The sequence below is a fragment of the Podarcis filfolensis genome, assembly GCF_964270895.1.
Source record: "Podarcis filfolensis genome assembly, chromosome: 3".
Lineage (NCBI taxonomy): Eukaryota > Metazoa > Chordata > Lepidosauria > Squamata > Lacertidae > Podarcis > Podarcis filfolensis.
The window spans coordinates 88,844,104-88,864,755 of NC_139606.1; the positions used below are offsets into that span (position 1 = coordinate 88,844,104).

At 41.7% G+C, this 20,652-nt stretch overlaps 1 protein-coding gene across 8 annotated transcripts in view; it reads left to right on the top strand.

The window, feature by feature from the left end:
• The window catches only part of TOGARAM2 (TOG array regulator of axonemal microtubules 2), a 68,407-nt gene extending 48,327 nt beyond the window's left edge, over positions 1 to 20,080 (top strand). For all 8 annotated transcript variants that reach the window (XM_083604476.1, XM_083604478.1, XM_083604473.1 and 5 more), the window contains 9 exons: positions 700 to 805; positions 3,833 to 4,068; positions 4,683 to 4,841; positions 5,554 to 5,671; positions 7,096 to 7,199; positions 8,028 to 8,226; positions 9,752 to 9,968; positions 17,018 to 17,104; positions 19,373 to 20,080. In XM_083604476.1, coding sequence (XP_083460602.1) covers positions 700 to 805; positions 3,833 to 4,068; positions 4,683 to 4,841; positions 5,554 to 5,671; positions 7,096 to 7,199; positions 8,028 to 8,226; positions 9,752 to 9,968; positions 17,018 to 17,104; positions 19,373 to 19,629 — 1,483 coding nt within the window. In that variant the 3' untranslated portion in view covers positions 19,630 to 20,080. The remainder of the gene's footprint in view (positions 1 to 699; positions 806 to 3,832; positions 4,069 to 4,682; positions 4,842 to 5,553; positions 5,672 to 7,095; positions 7,200 to 8,027; positions 8,227 to 9,751; positions 9,969 to 17,017; positions 17,105 to 19,372) is intronic.
• Positions 20,081 to 20,652: the final 572 nt, after the last annotated feature.

A 20,652-nucleotide genomic window follows, 5' to 3' on the forward strand; every position in this document is an offset into this window, starting at 1 on the left:
ACCTCACAGTTAACATGATTTTTTTCTTTTTCATTGGATATATCTGCCAACCAGTGACAACAATTCACACGTCTCATGATGTGAGCCGTCGTCCACAAAGCTTATGCTATAATCCATCTGTTAGTCTTTAAGGTGCCATGATATTGTTTCTTGTTGCTAAGAGTACAAACACGTCTACCTTTCTGGCAGCTGTTGCTCTGGAATTTGTCACCTGTGCTCATTTTTGTCACCAGATCACCTGCAGATGGTGCTGTTAATTCAGAAAGGCAGAGTTGTGAGGGATTATTGGCCTCAAAAAAAAAAAAAGGGGGGGGGGGACTCCACAAGCTTCACCTCTTGAGCCTCGCAAGAGAAAAACTTGCCATGCAGGTTTCAGCCCTTTCCAAGGATGGAGCCTATCATGTGGAACTAGTAAATCAATCACACTCTTATATTCAGCTTAATTCATAGGAGATTCTGTCTAGCACACAGTGGAATGTATTTTTCCCCAATAGTAGTTTTAAAACCATAGTGTATAAGAGTTTCTGTTAAAATTCAGCATCTTTGCTTTTCTGTATTCCCAATGTGTGGCTTCTGTGACACATCTCATTTTCAGACTCTTTTACTGCAGTGAGAAATCCTGTTTCTGCAAAATGCCAGGCAAGACCAATAATTTCCCTTCTCTTCTCTCCCTCCATCTTTCTGATAATTGCCTCTCAGGCATCTGAAGGAGAAAGGACTCTTCAGCATCCGATGCTTGGCTACCTGCCATTCAGAAGTTCTCCAGTGTAGACTTCATGATGTTTCCTTGGCAGCCACAAAGGAGGTGGGAAATGTGCATTTAACATATGTCCAATCTATCTTCTCTTGTGGCTTACCTGACACTTTCCAATCTGTTTTTATTTAGCCAATGGGTCTCTGAGCAGCTTTTATACCTGTCTATACCTATTGCTGCCCAATATGCTCCTTATCTCTACTGGAAAAATAAGCAATTAATAAGCTGTGTATAACCTGCACGGGGGAGGGGGGAATTCAGCACAAAATAAATCCATGCAAATTAATTAAATTTGCACGCATTTACTCACTTTCCACACAGATGTCTGCTTCTGAAACTTAAGCTTTCAGTGATTTTTTACTCTATTTTAGCAAGGAGAATGGCAATGGAGTGAAAGAATAAAAGTTGAGTTAGTATCCATGGAAGAGCTGAGGTCCTACTTTCCTGTCCACTGGGAGCCTGGCCCACTGAGTCACTTTAGAAGCCATCCTCAGATGCTTAATCGCTATCGTGACCTAGAAGTTCACTTAAAAAAATTTACTAAGTTTCTCTGGATGTCTAGAATGAAAGCCAGATAACGCAACCTGTAGTTAGCAATCTTCAGAGGCTTTTTTTCTGTCCACCCTGCACCATACTTCTGTAGGGGTGCTTCCCCATGGCTTTCTATTATCTGTTCAGTGCTGCTGAGGCATGCAAGTTTTGTCCAGAAAACGTCATCCTTATCAAAACACTGTCCCATATTATTTTCCCATACAATATAGGATTTACTGTTTCAATGGAAAATCCAATAAGTAAAAACAAAAAAGCAAAACCGTCGAAACAGCAAATCTGAATTACTGTATTTTTCGCTCTATAAGATGCACCCAACCATAAGACGCACCTAGTTTTTAGAGGAGGAAAACAAGAAACAAGAATCAACGCAAAGCCTCTTGAGCAAAGAGGCAGGAGCGCTCCGGCTGCGCTCAAGAGGCTTTGCGTGGCTAGCGCACCAATCCCTCTTGCTCTCCTGGCTTCAGCGATAGCTGTGCAGCCTGTATTCGCTCCATAAGATGCACACACATTTCCCCTTACTTTTTAGGAGGGGGAAAGTGCGTCTTATAGAGCGAAAAATACAGTAAATGGAGGAAATATATGGGGTGGCCTTTTGAAGAGGACAGGCATCATGTGGACCTTCTGAGAAACTTGCATACATGAGCAACGCACTGATAATGCCTCTTGTGTGTCTGGATGGAGAATATAGAGATGTGTATGCTGAAACTATTCTACTATTGTACAAAGGTAAATTTTACATCCATTGCTTCAAGTACTTTTGCCTCTGGCCCCTCACACTACTGTCATGAGGCCCTTTTTCAGAAGGGAATGCAGTCTTGGGCTGAAAAAGTTTCCTCATTCCTGAGCTATGGCTCTTCATCTTGGATTCTGTCATGGTTTTATATAATAAATATATTTTATGTATAAATGTAAGTGGCAAATATCTGTCTAAAATAAAGGAATGAAGAAGAAAGAGAAATGTATTTGGGTTCTTGTACTCAAGTATCCATGAAGCATGTCAGTTACTGAGGACCCAAATGTGTATACTTCACTTAAAGCAGTGATTAGGAAAGGACTAGGGCCTTTCTGATGTATATCGGAGATGGGTTGAAAGACACAGTTTAGTCATATATGTAGCTTTCGTATCTGACCTGATGTACATGCATTTTGTACTTAGTTGTTGAAACCCAAATTCAGCATGTCTCACAGAAGAACCTGCAAGTCCAACCACGTTGATTCTGTCTCTTCTATCTGCATCTCTTCTAACTGCATCTCTTTGTCTGAAATGCTTCCTCTATTTACACCCAGAAAAAGGGGGAGAACAAAAGCTGATCTGAGCTACCTACATTTCCCCAAACCCAAATACGTTATGTGCTGGACTCTGTGAGGCAGCCAGTTCTTGGATTCTAGGGAGCTTATTTACCCAACGGCTGCTCTTAACAGCTTTGCTGTTTATTTGATCGCTTAATGGAGAGGTTTTTATTGTTCTCATTTTAAACCCTTCTAATAAAAAGCAGGAGGTAAAAGAAGCCACAGGGGCCATTTCTACACTTGCTCATTGTTTGATCAGCCGACTGGGCTGTTAACATAGCAAAGTTGGCAAGGCCATTAAGCCTTCTGTCATCTGCAGCAAATAATGGCTGGCCATTTGTGTAATTTGTGGTCTCTGGCTTCTCTCTGAAATTATCATGGATGTAGACTTGATTCCCTGTTAATGGGAAGGTTGGAGCATCTTCAAGCTTTAATTATCTGAATGTGGGATTCAGTTCTGTGGGATTCAAACCCTCCCACTTTGCAAAACACAAGCAAAGTGTTAACGGCAGGGTGTCTGTTTATACATAGAAAGAAAAATGGATGGCTTACTTCCCTTCCAGAAATCCCCCCTTTTTCTGGTTCATAGTTTTAAAAAGTAATATAAGAAATTAGGACTGATAAATATTTACAGCTCTTTTCAGGCATTGGCCGCTCACCCCCATCTGTCAGGACATTCAGCTCCTGTTAAGTATTTTGTGTGTAAAAGTGAGGAAAGCTGCTCAGAGTGGCTGGGGCAACCCAGTCAGATGGGTGGGGTACAAATAATGATTTTTGTTGTTGTTGTCTCTCATGAGACAACAGCACAGCAGCAAAAAGTTCGTTAGTTGCTCAAACCAGTGAGCAAGCCTGACTTTATTATTTATTTTATTTATATTAAGCATTTATGCATGCATATGTTTTAAATGATGGTTAGGTGCTCCTGATTTAGTACTCTCCTTCCTTAGGTCAGATCTGCAGGTCGTGGTGCCCATTCAGATGGAGCCATTATCAAAACTGAAATAATTCCATGTTTCTCCTATTCATGATAGGAAGGCAATGCAGATGTACACTGCGAGTGACTCAACTTGATTGGCACATCCTGGTTTATTATCCACACTTTGATAAGAAGTGTGGCATTTTGTGGACAATTACAAATAAATTGTCTTGCCTTTGGTTGGTGTGTCAGCATTTGCAGCAGCAAACAGGATCACATGAATGCGCAAACGTTTCAGCTTGTAACGTTTCCATTGCCAGGTTAGCAACCTCCGGTCGAAAGTATCTCGGTTTGCTATCGGGACCCTAGCTGACCTCTTCAAGGCCATGAAGAAGCATATGGACCAAGAGGTTGAAGAGATTTCTCGGGTCCTTCTCCAGAAGGCAGGCGATTCTAGTGAATTCATCCAGAAAGCAGCTGATCAGTGCTTGGGCATCATGGCGCAGAATGTGACTTCCTCACGAGCGATGGCTGCCCTCATGGCCAATGGAGTGAAGTACGTGAAGGGCCTTTTCCTCTGCATGCTTGTACTTCCTCAGTTATATCTGGACCAATTTCCCTCCCTCCAATTTTCCTAGATTTTTTTTCTGGGCCCTCGCACCTCTTCTTCTTACCCATGACTTGTTCTCTTGAAGTAGAGTAGGGCTGCAATCACGCTGGATAATAAGGCACCAGGGTCATATCCCTGGGGGGTAAACTTTCAGGGGATGCATGACAATGATGGGTGGGGCTGGAGTCCAAAATGGGTGTGGTCACTCTATGCGCTCCCCCTCCTCCTCTCCATAGTCTTCCTAGCTTATGGTTTGCCAGAGCTGAGGCAAAACACTCTTGCCAGAGATCTGAACTGATGGCTTACAGAGGGCTGCTCCCCCTCCTTCAACCACTCCGTCTGTTTCAGCTGCCCCCTTTCCATTTTCCTGCTCCCGCCCTCCTTTTCCACCCACATGAAGTTAAGCCAAATTTCACAATCAGGTTTCACACCCCTGCAAGCCAGTTTGCCAGTTAGGGTCAGAACTAGCTGGGTTGGGATATTTTGGCTGAGGCAAGCTGGGGTAGCTTTGCAGTATAAGAAAAGTAGAGGTCTCATTCTTAGGACCACTGTGTTTGCAGCCACCGTAACCCCCTCATCCGGAAATGTGCGGCTGAACATTTGCTGACCATCGTGGAGCAGATTGGGGCAGAAAAACTGCTCTCGGGCAACCGGGAGAGTACAGAGCTTCTGGTGCAGACGCTGGTTAAGCTTGCTCAAGACTGCAATCAAGACACAAGGTAAACTGTCAGGCAAACAGCTGAGAGTCTTTGAGTGCATTTCATTGCAAGATGAGATGGACCAACCTATTGCCCTCCAAATGTTTTGGCCTTCCATTCCATTCAGCCCCAGCTAGCAAGGCCAATGGCCAGGTATGGCGGGAGTGGTTTATTTATTCATTTATTCATTCATTTCATGAAATTCATATGCCACTCCATTGTAAAAACAAAAACAAAACCAACAACAACAGCTACTCCAAAGAGGTTTGCAAAAAGAATCTGAACCCTGATCTCCCAGGTCTGATCTAGTCCAATACTCTCATCACTAGAGCACATTGGTATATACATTCATTTTTATTATGAATGAGTGCTGGCAATGAAAAGCATTCTTAATGTCTTGAATTATGGTATACTTCCTTCAGAATTTGTGGTGGTTCTATTTTTCCGAATTATTTTGTGATTTGTCTTTTGAAGACATTTATATTTTACTCATTAATTGTGTGTTTAATTATATTAATCGTATGTGTTAAATAATATTAACTATATTGTGAACGCTTTGATTTACAGTATGGAAAAATTCAGTGTGTGGCTCACGGGTTCTGTATCAAAGAACTATCGCTGCCCACTTGGCCTGAGAGGTTGGACCACCCTGAACCAGACAAATGGCACTTTCTGAAACAGTCAAAATTTTGCCATCAAATGTTCTTAATTAACTTTTCCCTCCCTGTGCTAGATTTTATGGCCGGAAGATGCTGAACATCCTTATGTCCCATTCAAAATTTGATGGGTATTTGAAGCAGTGTCTACCATCACATGACTTGCGTGATGTCATGGCTGCAATTAAGCAGAAAGTGAGTATAGAGGGGCACAGAATGTGTTGGAAAGATTTGGTGTTTTATTTCCTCTTTCTCTCTGTTTTTGTTTCTATTTAGATTATTATTTTTTATCTTACTGTATTATGAAAAAGCTTTAACAAAATCTTTTCATAAGAAATATTTGCACTGAAAGTGGAATCAGAAGATCAAATATATTTCATTCTTTGGTAAATAAAAATTAAGGGCTGGATCCAAGCTCAATCATGTTCAGAGCAAGACTTATAAAATCTCTCAGAATTGTTAGGACCAGCAGCAAAGCGCTGCAGAATGCCTCTCCTCACCAAGTTGGCAAGAGGAGAGGCATTCCACCATCCAGATTTGCTACTGGGCGGGAAGGAAGCTTTGGAAACTGATTCTCCTTCAAAATAAGTGCTTTCTGAAGCTCCCCTCCCCACTGTAATCTGGTGGGCTGGCAAGGCTTGACGAGGCCTTCTCTGAACTTCATGCCCCCCTCCACTGTAGGGGTGGCAGGGGGTGTTTTGTCTCCAGTGCTGAAATGTCTCAGGCCACCCCTGTGCCCTCACATCCTGCTTGCAGGCCTCCCACAGGCATCCGATTGGCTGCTGTGAGAAAACACGATGCTGGAATAGATAGGCCATTGGCATGATCCAGCAAAGATTTTCTTCTGATCTTAAGCATATGCTTGTGCCCATACATCTCCTCTTCAAATGTTACAGGAAAAGTTTGAAAATACTGCAACTTGTCTATGTGTAATTTCACTCTTTGTTAAAATGCCTATATCAGGGGTCACACAACTTCCCAAGCGCCCCTGATTTTGATGGCAGCCATAGTGAAACGAAAGCATATTTAAAGCAGGCACAGTGTGGGGTGGATTTCTCCCTCCCAAGTCATCAGTTTGATCAAGTGCAGAGGGGGCTATAACCCTCCCAATCCTCCCAACCCTCCCTTTCTATGGAGGAGAAGAAGAAGAAAGAAGAAGAAGAAGAAGAAGAAGAAGAAGAAGAAGAAGAAGAAGAAGAAGAAGAAGAAGAGTTTGGATTTGATATCCCGCTTTATCACTACCCGAAGGAGTCTTGAAGCAGCTAACATTCTCCTTTCCCTTCCTCCCCCACAACAAACACTCTGTGAGGTGAGTGGGGCTGAGAGACTTCAGAGAAGTGTGACTAGCCCAAGGTCACCCAGCAGCTACATGTGGAGGAGCAGGGAAGCGAACCCGGTTCACCAGATTACGAGTCTACCGCTCTTAACCACTACACCACACTGGCTCTCTGGAGGGTGTGTGTGTGCCTGTGTGTTTGAATAAGAGAGCGGGGCCAGAAACAACCACTGGGGCCACACTGACCGCTGGCATGTAGTGCTTGGAGGGTTGACCAAAGGCCAGTGTGGCCTTTGACTCAAGAAAGCTTAACCACTCCTGGCCTATGCATTTCTCTATGCAGGGATTAGAAGACCAATCTTCTCAAGCTCCTTCTGCCAAAAGCCACAGAGGGTCGAAGAGCAGCAGTCTGACAACCTCACTGGACAGCCTGCCTTCAGAGGAAAGGTATGGAGCACCCCTTGGCTCTACTAAACTACTCTGCATGCTCAGAGCTGTTTTTCTTTTTGCCGCCTATCCCCATGAATCCTAGCTCCTTGCTCTCTAAACCATAGACAGGACCTTCCTGATTTCCTCCACCTCAGCCTTCTTTCACTTTCCCCGCTTCCATTTTTTTGCCAGTCATCTTCCAGTTTGGCACATCCGATAACTTTACAGCCAAAGTGAATTATGTGGGTTCAGTAAATTAAAACATTTTGCTTCAGTGCATTATACATTTTGAATTTCAAAAATTGTATTGGTGCTGAGTTAGGGATGGAGGAAAAAATCATTTCAGTTTGCATTCAAAGGTGAACCTGCCCAATTGGCCCTTCCCAAAACAATTGAAGAACTGAAACACAGCTGACTTTCAGCATATGCAGTTATTAATGTTTTGCAGGACAGTTCTCCAACTGAGTAATGTGTACCAAAAATGCAGATACTAAAATGTGCATAACATGCATATATTCAAGAAATAACATACAAAAAGCCATTAAATTATGAAAATTATGTACAAATATATAGCAGGCAAAACTGCATATAAAAGTGTGTGTATTAGGATAAATTCACACTAAGACATGTATGAATTTTCATGAGGATTTTTTTTTTAACAACCACAAACTGATGTGGAAACGTGGAAGAACAGAAGCTATGATTGAAAAAAATGAGAAACAGAAACAGACATTTCCCCCACTCCTAGTCATGAGAACAATGTAACTGGGCAATGTAACCGAGTGCTGTCATTTAAGTACTATAAATGCATAACACAATGAATAAACCTTTGGTTCTCAATGCTAGCTCTGTCCCAGATGTCCTAAGCATCCCGCAGGTAGTGGCTCGCCGCTCATCCCTTCGCAGCATCGAAATGATGGAGCAGCTCAAGGAGCTGAACAAGATGCTGGTGGCGAAGGAATTCCAGATGCGAATGGAGGGAGTGGCGTTGCTAATGGAGCACTGCAAGAACAACCCCCAGCTTGTGTCCTCAAATATCATACAGGTACTTGGATGCCATACATTTGGGTGCCAGTAGCCTAATACAGGTGACCCATTCGTTGAGATTAGGTTGGGCCATCTTAATCCTGATTCCCTACTCAGTTTAACTGATGGGTGAACTATGTATTATGTGAGATACATGGCTGTGCCTTTAAGCACAGATTGATAGTGTAATGGGGGAAGGAGGTTTAATCCTTGGCCCTACTGCGGTTGTGATCCAGATTTGGGGGCTCTGTACCTGCAAGTACAATAAGAGAGATCCAAATGGAAAGATCCCCTCTCCCAATTCAAATTGCACAATTTGGATTATGGCTACAGTGGGGAGTAAAGTTTCTGAGCCTCCCCCCTATTGGGAAACTGTGTACATGCCGCTACCCACACAGAGGCAATTAAGGTTTGGCAGACAGCCAGAAGGCTATGTGAAGGAGTAAGTCTGCCTGGTGATAACAGAGACATGGAGACAGCTCCCTGATTGGTCAAGCTCTCTCAAGGGAATGATAATTAATGCCCTACTAACTGGAATGTGCTAGTTCTGGAGTTCAGTGTTCAGAGGTTCAGAGTTCTGTGTGTCAGTGTAGGAGTTATGAGTCGTGTATGAGAGAGAGCTTGCTAAAGATCCATGCTCTGTTCCTGTAAATAGTCCACTGTATATAATAAACACCTAACTACAAGTTCCTGGTTCCTGCTTCGTCTATCCTGTTTGCAGCCAAGTCGCCAATTGCTTCCGTGGATTCTGCATTTACTCTGCTAGGTCTGGCTAAGGTCCTGCAACTAGTCAGAAAGTTGCAAAAAACCAGATAGGTTTTGCCATGCTAATATTCCATTTTGAGTTACAGCCCCATGCTAAGATCCCAGTGTGGATTGCTAGTGCTTAAATGCACAACTACATAGCTCATATAACATATATTTTGCCCTTATGTAAGGGCAATGTTCAATGTGCTGCTGTTTCTGAAGAACCTTCGTAGCAGTTGCTGCTCCTTGGTCTCCATCTCTCTGTAAACTGTGGAAAGAAGAGATCTTGGTTTGTTTACAGGTTGTATACTGGAGTTAAAAACAAAACAAAACTGGTTACTTTCAAGAGGGCACAGAGGCAACTATAGAGTACCACATCCTATTAATGACCCAAAGAATCAATCAATCAATCAATCAATCAATCAATCAATCAATCAATTAGTGCCCTCCCTTAACTACATGTTGCTGATCCTGGCTTGATTATTCCTTCATCATAGAGCTAACTTTTGTAAAAATTCCTCAACATGATGCAAAAAATTAGACAAGGATATCACCCTATGTCAAACCAAAATTATCCCCAGTTTTTTAGTTTGGTTTGTTGGGAGCTATCTCTCCACTATAAGTTGAGAAATGGTAGCACATACAAAAAGAGGTTCTGTTGGATGTAAAGACACTGTATTAAAATGTTTTGCTTCTATATGTAGACTTGTAACTGACTCTGTTTCCCCACTTTTCTGTGCTAACAGAGCAGTATGCTATTTACAGTAGGATTTACTTGTTCTTTTTTGTGTTAATAGATCTTTGATGCTTTTACTCCGAGACTTCAGGACTCAAACAAGAAAGTGAACCAGTATGCATTAGAGTCAGTTGCTTCCATGATCCCACTCCTCAAAGATGGTTTAAATCCAGTCCTGGTCTCTGTGGTGACTGTAGTCACTGACAACCTAAACTCAAAGAATTCTGGGATCTACAACGCTGCAGTGAAAGTGCTGGACAAAATGATTATTCATCTAGGTATTTGTTTGTTTGTTTGTTTGTTTGTTTATGTTTACCCTTCTATCACACCTTTATATTGCTTCCCACCAGAGATCAAGGCTGGACCCCATATGCCTCAATAGAAGGCTCTTTTATGAAGCTGCTTGTAGGGTAGACACTTCTACGGCTAAAATGAAACATTTTAAAATAGTTTTTAAGCACTTTAAAAATTATCTGAGACGAGGAGCAGCCATTGCTTGTTTATCTCAGAATCCAAGTTGTGTAGCTTGATATCTGAGTCTATAAGCTGACCTCATGGCTACAGACTAATTTGGTTTGTTGAGGGTTTTACTTTTCTTCATCTGCCTTACCCAGGGTTGGCTCAATACATTTTGCTGCCTGAGGAAGAAATGGAATTCTGTGTGCTGCCCCCTCTCAGGATACATTGTACCCATGGCCAGCCATGTTCCTTTGGCATCTGATGCAGAAAATCCTACTCACACAAGCATTCCCCTTCTGAAGAGTAAAAATACAGTAACAAACTCACAGAGCAACTCTAATGAAAGAAAACCAACATAATTTATGACAGCTTAAGTTTAATATTTTAGCCCCTTTTTTGGTTTACAGCTTATGGAGAGATATGCTGGTTGTTTTTTTAAAACTGCTACTTTGGTTCTACTTTTCTCTACACAGAGTAAACCTGTTTTTGGAGCTGTAAATCTGCCACCTTTCCCCTGTGCTAAATTCTTACAAGAAAAGAAATGTTATGCATGTGGAATGAAGGCAGACTTGGAGCTGAAATGAGAGATGACCTTTCAGTGAGGGTCACTAGGGGAAAATGTTGTGCTGCTGTCAGGGAATAACGCCTCATTAAAAGCTTGTACAGTGTGGTTAAAGTGACTTGTCCTGGATGATCTGTACAGTGGTACCTCAGGTTAAGTACTTAATTCGTTCCGGAGGTCCGTACTTAACCTGAAACTGTTCTTAACCTGAAGCACCACTTTAGCTAATGGGGCCTCCTGCTGCTGCCACACCGCCAGAGCACATTTTCTGTTCTCATCATGAAGCAAAGTTCTTAACCTGAAGCACTATTTCTGGGTTAGCGGAGTCTGTAACTTGAAGCGTATGTAACCTGAAGCGTATGTAACCCGAGGTACCACTGTACTCAGTAGGAGCAGATACATTTGTGTATTGCTCTTGGTACTAGGGTGTTCAGAAAATATTGATTTCAAATAGAATTTGGGTGTTATAAAATTAGCTTTATGTTGAAGGCTGGACCAACATATGCATTACAACTGTGTCTAAGATGCAAGGGTAAATGCTATAATTTCAGATTTCAGGTGTGGATCCACATTTTTCATTGTTCACCGCATAAAAAATTCCATGCATGTAGAAATTTAGGACATCAAGGGGAGAGGTTCTGGTCCTGCCATCTCCCTGCCATGCTGGTTTTCTACTTGCAGGAAATATGTTGGAGAATATTAAGAAATGTCATGTTTCAGACCTGCGGTTTGAACCTGAACATTCTGCCACCACAATCCCATCTCATTCTGTAGCATGTGGAGAGATACAGCCCCAAAAGAGTCCTGAACATGCTTATTAGAAGGCAGAACTAAAGCCAGGACAGAAGCAAAGTATTGAACACTATGTAACTTACTTCTGAGCAAACATGTATAGGCTTACATAGTTAGGAGACTTTGACCTGGACCAATGAGCATGTTTGAAAGGTAGAATCAAGTAGAACTATGGGCTGGGAGCGTGGGATGGGTTTAGAAGGTTAGAACAAACCAATGGAAAACACTTGAGACACGTAGCTTGGGTCTCAGTAGCATTTTCCATCACAGCAGTTCTTCATGTTAGCCTGCTAAACATGGATTGGGATTGCTGGTGACTTTCAGCATGTTGAACCAGTCTTGTGAATGCTCTGCATGTGCTCAGATTGTAAATTGCCATATCCTGGAAGTCCTTTACAAAGCATGTTGGATGTGGAGAATGTTGAAATCCATGGAAATAGTTGACTTCTATGAATATTGTCACGAAGCAGTTTTATGTTATAAAGGTAAAGGGACCCCTGACCATTAGGTCCAGTCGCGGATGACTCTGGGGTTGTGGTGCTCATCTTGCTCAACTTGGTACCAAATCCGATTTCTAACAAATGTACAGCTGAGAACACTTAGAGTCAGAGGCATAAATAGATAATAATAATAATAATAATAATAATAATAATAATAATAAGAAGAAGAAGAAGAAGAAGAAGAAGAAATTTTATTTATACCCCTCCCCAGCCAAGGCCAGGCTCAGGGCGGCTAACAACCAATAATAAAACAAGTTGAATGAATACAACTTAAAAACAAGATTAAAATACAACATTAAAATGCAGCCTCATCACAGGAGGAGAAAGGAAAAAAGAAAGAGGGGGAGGGAATCAAATTGACTCCAAGCCAAAGGCCAGGCGGAACAACTCTGTCTTACAGGCCCTATGGAAAGAAATCAGATGCTGCAGGGCCCTGGTCTCATGAGGCAGAGCATTCCACCAGGCCGGAGCCAGAGTTGAAAAGGCCCTGGCTCTGGTTGAGGCTAATCTAACTTCCTTAGGGCCCGGGACCTCTAGGGTGTTGCTGTTTATGGACCTTAAGGTCCTCCGTGGGGCATACCAGGAGAGGCGGTCCCGTAGGTACGAGGGTCCTAGGCCGTGAAGTGACCACTTGTCACTTCAAGTATGAGCATGAAATCAATGAATGAATGAATGAATGAATGAATGAATGAATAGGGATATCAATTGTTCATAGGAAGGTCACATGATGAGATTTGTTTACTAAGCCCCAGCATCTGGTGAAAAATATAGTGCACTAGGGTGATGATAGCACCTGGTCACATGATAAAGCTAGTTTCTATCAGTTTCCCACATTCTTCCACTTACCCTTTGGTAACTGTACAAATGGACTTCTCCTGGTAAAAAGTCATGTGTCTCCATCCCCCAAAATATTTTGTTCTTGTAGCTATATGGACATCCTAGTGAGTTATTTTGCTCTTGGAGTGGGGGATAGTCCCACAAATAAGCTTCTTCTGCGCAGGTTCCATGGGAAGCCTTAAGTTATGAGTCTCAGCTAGCTCCTTCTCCTGTCTGTAGTCCATAAATATTCCCAGGCTGCACTCTTCTTTTGCAAAGGAAATTTATGGTTTGCTGAGTTCATTTCTGAAGAACAAACAAGCATAAATCCAGGTCTAAATGACGGCTTGTTCCAAACGTTGTTCTCCGTAGGCTGAAATTGCTGTTGCCAATAACTACACAACCAAGGACTGCTATAAATCCCAGGCCACGTGGATTTATGTTGGCAGTGGAAATGCAGTGTTGGGTGGGTAGGCAAGACATACTATAGGGTGATCAAGAGTCAGGACTGAAGTTGGAGCTAGCATACATGTTTCCTAGTCGGTTTGCTAATTTTCTTATAGGACAGATTTTCTAAGGACAGATTGTGCGTGTGTGAAGGAGAATGGCCACTGTGTTTGAGGTCAGAAATGAATTTGCTCCATGTTCTGATTTCTTGGAGACGGTGGAGCATATGGGCAGTCATCTAGACTCTTGAATTCTTTGCGTCCAGTCCAGACAAAGACAGTTCCAACCAACAGTCAGAGGCAATATGCTTTTGAATACCAGTGCAAGTGGAGAGGGTGCTGTTGCACTCAGGATCTGCTTGTGGCCATCCCATGGCCATCAGGTTGGTCAGTGTTAAAACAGGATGCTGGACTAGATAGACCTTTGGGCTCCTCTTACATTCTTACGTTATGTTCTTAATTTCCACAGAAATTAAAAGGATTTAAGTGCAACATGTGTTGTCTTCACACATTACTCATGGGGAGAAGGTTAAAATGGTGACAGTGGCTATGGGGGCCATGCACCCCAAAGCCACACTGTTCCTCCTGCCCTTCCTGTGTTCATCATGACTTGTGTAGTGAGGAGCCTTCCTTAACTTGAGGAGGCTCCCTGTGCAACTTAGAAAACGGAGTTCCCAAGGATTGGTTTGGGGACGTGTGCTTTTTAATTTGTTCATCATACATCTAGAGCTAGTGGTGAGCAGTGAAGGTGGCCATGTTTGCTGATGATACCAAAATGTTCTGGAAACCCAAAGCCAAAAAAAGATTGTGAAGAGTGACAAAAGGACCTCTCCAAACTAAGTGAAAGGGCAATAAAATGGCAAATGCAATTCAGCGTAAATAAGTGTAAAATGATGCATGTCAGGGCAAAATAATAATAATAATAATAATAATAATAATAATAATAATAATAATAATTTCACCATGGAACTGTAGCAGATAGCTTGATATTGATGGTTGAACCAGTGTGCAGCAGTTGTGAAAAAGGCAAATTCCATGTTTGGGATGATTAGGAAAGGAAGTGAAAAAAAGAACTGCTAGTATCATAACAAACAAAACTGTGGTACAACCACATTTGGAATTCTGTATACCATTCTGGTCACCTCACTTTAAAAAAAGATACAGTGGTACCTCGGGTTAAGCACTTAATTCGTTCCGGAGGTCCGTTCTTAACCTGAAACTGTTCTTAACCTGAAGCACCACTTTAGCTAATGGGGCCTCCTGCTGCTGCCGCGCCGCCGGAGCACGATTTCTGTTCTCATCCTGAAGCAAAGTTCTTAACCCGAGGTAATATTTCTGGGTTAGTGGAGTCTGTAACCTGAAGCGTATGTAACCTGAAGCGTATGTAACCCGAGGTACTACTGTATTGTGAAATTGGAAAAGTTCAGAAAAGGACAACCAGAATAATCAAGGGTAGATCAACTTCCCTATGTAGAAAGGTTGCAGAGTTGGGGGCTTTTTTGTTTAGAGAAAATAAAGTAAGAGGTGACATAAATTTATAAAATTATGCCTAGATGGAGAAAATGGATAAAGTTCTTCTCCCTGCCTCATAACACACCAGAGCATATTGATAGCCAATGAAGCTGAACGCTGGAAGATTTAGGACAGAGAAAAGGAAGTACTTTTCCAAACAGTGAATAGTTAAACTGTGAAATTCGTTCCCACATGAGGCAGTGATGGCCACCAAGTTGGATGGCTTTACAAGAGGAACAGACAGATTCATGGAGGAATAAGGCTATATGAGTGGCTACTAACCTTGATGGATGTGTTCTGCCTCCACAACTGGAGGTAGCAAGCTTCTGAATAGCAGTTGCTGTAAACCACAGGAGGGGAGGGTGTGGTTGCACTCAGGTCCTTCTTGTGGGCTTCCCATAGGCATATGGTTGGCCAATGTGAGAACAGGATGCTGGTCTAGATGAGTCACTTGCGTGATCCAGTAGGCTGTTCTTAAGACAGCTGTTTCAGAAAAGTTGCAGTTCCTGGAAACTCAGCTGACATAAGATAGAAGGATGTCTCATACTGTCTCATACGGAGGTCCACTTAGAACGGTATGGCTTATTCATTTCTGACCGTCGTCATCGGCTGTGAAGGTAACAGACAGAACGTATTTACCTGCCTCTTAATCAGAATCACCAGATTTTAAAGCTGGGACCTTAAACATGCAAATCATGTGCAATGCCATTGAGTTCTGGCTCATCCTCTCTAGAATGCCATCTTAATTGCTGCATGTGTCTGTCAAAATCAGTGAACAAGGACATACATAGTGACATGCATTTATTGTGCTGCCTCTAGATTATGAATCTCCCTTCCCCCAGGCAGTCACTTTTACAGTTATCTTTTGGAAGCAGTGTAAAGTATTTCTATTTGGACTAGCTTTTAACAGCCAGGGTGATGCTTTTAGCACATTTTATAATGTGTTTCCTTTTGCTTGGTGTTGATATTATTATTATTATTATTATTATTATTATTATTATTATGCAATTCTTGAATATATAGTTGTCCACTTGTCCATTTTAATTTGCAATCCACTTTTAGCTCAGTGATGAGTATGATGGAGTTTTAAGTAAATACAAAAAGAATGTGGAAAGTTTTTGGTTTGTTTTTTTCAAAAAGTGTTTACCTCCCAGGTCCCTTAAACATTTGCCCCTTCACAATTCATAGCAGTCAAGAATCAACTGGAAAAAAGCAAAGCTAAGAAAACAGAAAACAGAAAATCAATTTTTTGTTTGACACTCTCTGTTTTCTGATGGTGATGATGTGTGTGCGGAGCCAGACAACATTGTTATTTCAGTGATGAATGAAAAGAATAGTTGCTGGCTTCAGTGGGATGAAAAAGTGCTTTGAAATGCTAATATAAGAAATAGAAGAGATGTGCAAAGTATTCATTATTGATGATCATTCACTTATTAGTACAGTATCCATAAAGACTTTACTTCACCTTTAAAACTGCCTTTGAAATTCATTTTAAACCAAGCACAATACATGTGTACTCCCCCTTTTCCCTTTGTCGTTCTGAAAAGAGCACCAACATGTGATTGAAAGGTGTTTAACCAGATCTATTTTCAGTAGAGGCAAAGAAAAGGGATGTGCTGTAGGGAAGCAATGCTTACCTTTACCTGCACCTAGGGATGGGATAGAAATTTGATTCAATTCACACTTAAAGGCGAATCTACCCAATTCACAATTCCTGAAGCAATAAAACAAAGTGAAACACATCTATAGTTTGGGAGATCTGCTCATCTCGGGATTTTGCAGTGCAAAATTGACACAAGCAATGTGTACAGTTATGCATATACTAGGGTAAAGTGTACATAAAAATGCATGTAAGTGAAAATAGCATATCTTAGGGAAAGCTGCATACAAAAATGTGTTAGGAAAAATCCACACTAAACTGCTAGTGAATTTTCATGAGGACTTTAAAAAAAATAATGGGGGAAAGGTGGAAAACCGGATTTGAGATTGAAAAAAATGAGAATTTGAGAGATCCGCTTTTCTCTAGATACAGATAACTTTCTGTCTCTTTCTGAAGGCAGCCCTGTATAGGGAATATTTCATTGTTTGATGTTTGATGAATCTTTTATATTTGTTTGAAGCCACACGGAGTAGCTGGGGCAACCCAGTCAGATGGGGGCGGGGGAGAAATATTAAAGTTGTTGTTGTTTATTTTCTTGGTTTATAACAATGTCCAAACAATGTGTTTCTGTCCCTTTCAGATAATCTTCTTCTGCTTCAAACATTTGCCAGCAGGGTGCGCTTCACCAGTGGTCGAGCTCTGCAGGGGATCACAGACCACCTGTCAGGTAACAAATGACTTCACTAAACTGCGGTACCCATGGCAATGAACAAAGCAATAGCTTGTATAACAGCAGGAGGCAGAGGGCTTCTTTCTTCACAGTACAATTTCTTTTACTGTCGTTTACACCTTTTTGAAGTGGAAGTGAGGGCTGCTTCTTGTCTTGTCTTTAGAATATATATATATATATATATATATATATATATATATATATATATAATCACTATACAGTTTACTGTTACATATGAAGCAGAAAACTGGTTTAATCATAAACTACCAACAAGGATATCAAATAAGAATTTGTTTGCAAAGCCACATTAAATCACAGTTTCCTAGTTCAATTGTAATGAGAAACTGGTTTAAGAAACTGGAAGTTTTCTATTGTGGGTCATGAGGGAGGTAAAAGGCAAAGGTAAAGGACACCTGGACAGTTAAGTCCAATCAAAGGTGACTATGGGGTTCAGCACTCATCTTGCTTCAGGTCGAGGGAGCCGGTGTTTGTCCACAGACAGCTTTCTGGGTCATGTGGCCAGCATGACTAAACTGCTTCTGGCACAACAGGACAGCGTGACGAGTGCCATAGCGTACGGAAATGCCTTTTACCTTCCTGCCACAGTGATACCTATTTATCTACTTGTACTGGCATGCTTTCGAACTGTTAGGTTGGCAGGAGCTGGGAGAGAGCAAAGGGAGTTCACTCCGTTGCACGGATTCGAAACACTGACCTTCTGATCTACAAGCCCAAGAGGCTCAGTGGGTACATTCATCCTCAATCAAACCAACCATTGTTTATTAGTTTCTTACATTCAAACTGGGTCACTTTTATGCACACACATGACAGAATAACCATTTCAGAAAGCACACCCATGCCTTTTAAATGTAAACTACAAAGCCACTTGCCACAGAAGCAGAAATTGTGACCACATTCCCAATGAACTTCTGATACTAGACCTGAGATCAGACTTTTTGTATTGTGACCCCACAGAACAGACTCAAGCCCCCAGACATGAAAGCAGCTCTCCTAATATCAAAGGTTTCAGTAAATTTTCCATCAGACATTTTGATTTTTGCAATCAACCTTTGACTCCAAAACTTGTTAAATCATTCTTTGTGAGCCCCTGACCACATGGCAGGACTCAGAGCGCTTGTCGCTTCCTCATCAGATATCACCCAAAGGTCATTGGTGTCACAGGAGTTTGACCCATCATGTACCCGTTAAGAGTTGCAGTCTGGGAATTTGATATGGCCATTTTAGACAGCTCAATACACGAAATAAATAACCAAGCCATCTATCATGGCATAGGTCACTAAAACCCAACAGCGTTCTAGAGCTATATATTTCCTGAGGAAATGTAGCATCGAAGTCGCTGGTTTCTAAGAATGATGGTCACTTAAGACCAGGAGCTCTTCCATTTAGTAACATTTACCTAATGAGAAAAGTCATCTATTCTATCTATCATTTTCTGTACTCTGCTTCCAGAGACTATAGCCAAATGCATTTTTTATACAGTAAAAATGAACGGTAGTGGAAAAATTGAAGAGTTATCAGGCATTGGGGTGTAGGATGTATGTGTTTATGCTTACCTTATTAATTGTGAGAGGTGGAAAAAGCATCATAAGAGTAGCACAGTTCTCCGTGCACACAGGTCAGTAAGGAATGCCCGTGGGCCTATGCAATATTCTGGGGTCTCCTGAGTGTCCCAGGAAGTGTTGCTGGGCTAGAAACCTGCATGTAGAGAGCCTGGTGCTATCAGAAGGTGTAACCCCCTGACCTTCACTTCTGAAAAATTATTCTAAGTTTTCCTACCCCTGCCCTCTGGTGGGACATCTTTTATTTACCCGTCCCCCTCAAATGGCCAAAAATAGTTCTGACAAAAGGTTCACCCCTGCCCTAACTCCTTGCACAAGATGGCTATGCTTCTTGGATAACTAAAGCAACACTGGTACTGAGGCTCTGTGTATATTTAGGACAGTTTTCAGTGGGTATGTGCAGAGCCAGCGTCAAACGTCAGCATGATTGAGCATTGGCCAAGAGTCCACATCACAGAAAGGGGTCCCACTAACAAAAGCCCCCTGGACCCCCACTGAAAGAGGTGGCTCATGGAGGGTATCTTGCCCAAGGGCCCTCCAAAACCCAGAACCAATGCTGGACATGTGTGGTGGATTCCTTTGCATGTAGAGACAAAGATTTTTCTTCTTAACAAACTTCTGCATCCTGATTGTGTGACTATGTTCAAAGAAGTGAGCAACTCGTTATCTTTCTTCTGCATTGCAGTTCTTGTGGCTTTTGCTTATCCACGGAAACCCCAGGCTGTGGAGCGTCACGTCCTTCCCATTCTCTGGTATTTCCTGAGCAACATGATTGGCAATGGTGTGCTACCTGGAAAGAGTGGAAACGTCAGAACAGTGGTCTCCAAACTTGCTAAGAGCCTGCACAAGCAAATGGGACCCAAGCTTGAGGAGTGTGCCTCCAGCCAACCACAAAACGTGATCAGAATCCTCCAGGACCTCCTAGATACGAAACTCCCATGAAGGAGACACAGTACCATCTCTGGGACAATCTACTGTTTGCCACTTCAAGAGAGATCAGAAAAAGAAGTTGCGGACAGTGATACAGTGCTTGCCATTATTTATGTTATTTTTGAATATAATAACTAACTATGAAGAGTTTATAGTAATATTCCACTATGGAAAGTGTATATAATATATTTTGCAGTAGAATTAAATCCCGTATTTTTCTAAATCTTAATTTCCGCAACTTTTGTCTCGTAGAGACTTACAAGTTATTATTTTAAAAAATCTGTGTACAGTTGTAATTTTTATCTGTATAAAGCAAAGCACTTTATTTATGTAATAAATATGTGTCAAAGGAGGGAGCAAGGGTGACAGAGATGAACTTCAGTGGGCAACATGTTATACCATAGGGGGTTTGCCAATGCAATTGGACATGTTTTTGTCTTTTGGATTACATAGTGATCTGCGATTGATGGCCTGGGTGTTTCCTGTTTGTGTTCCTATTGCACCAGGTGCACATCCACCCCATACATTTACAGCACATGGCTACCCTCAAAGAACACTGGGAACTGTGATTTACCCCTCACAGAGCTACAGCTCCCAGCACTCATGTCAAACTATAGTAGGAGGGCTTTCAAATGCAGTGGGCCTGACTTACCACATAAAGCAAGTGATTTAACATATAATATTATATGTCCCTATAGGTAGAGTAGTGTCCGGTCTTGAAATCTGCCATCTACAGGATTCACACCCCATGAGCTCTCATAATTTGTGTGTTATGCCTGAGGCCTAATTCCCTCTGTGGTGGTAAACCCATACTTTGCAGACGGCAGGAGAGGCCTCATGTGACTAGATGTGTCTTCAAAGAAAAATATATAGCAAATAATAATAATAATAATAATAATAATAATAATAATAATAATAAATAAATAAATAAATTATTTGTACCCCACCCATCTGACTGGGTTTCCCCAGCCATTCTGGGCAGCTTCCAACAAAGATTAGAAATACATTAAAATGAAGCAGTAAGGAGAAGTGCAT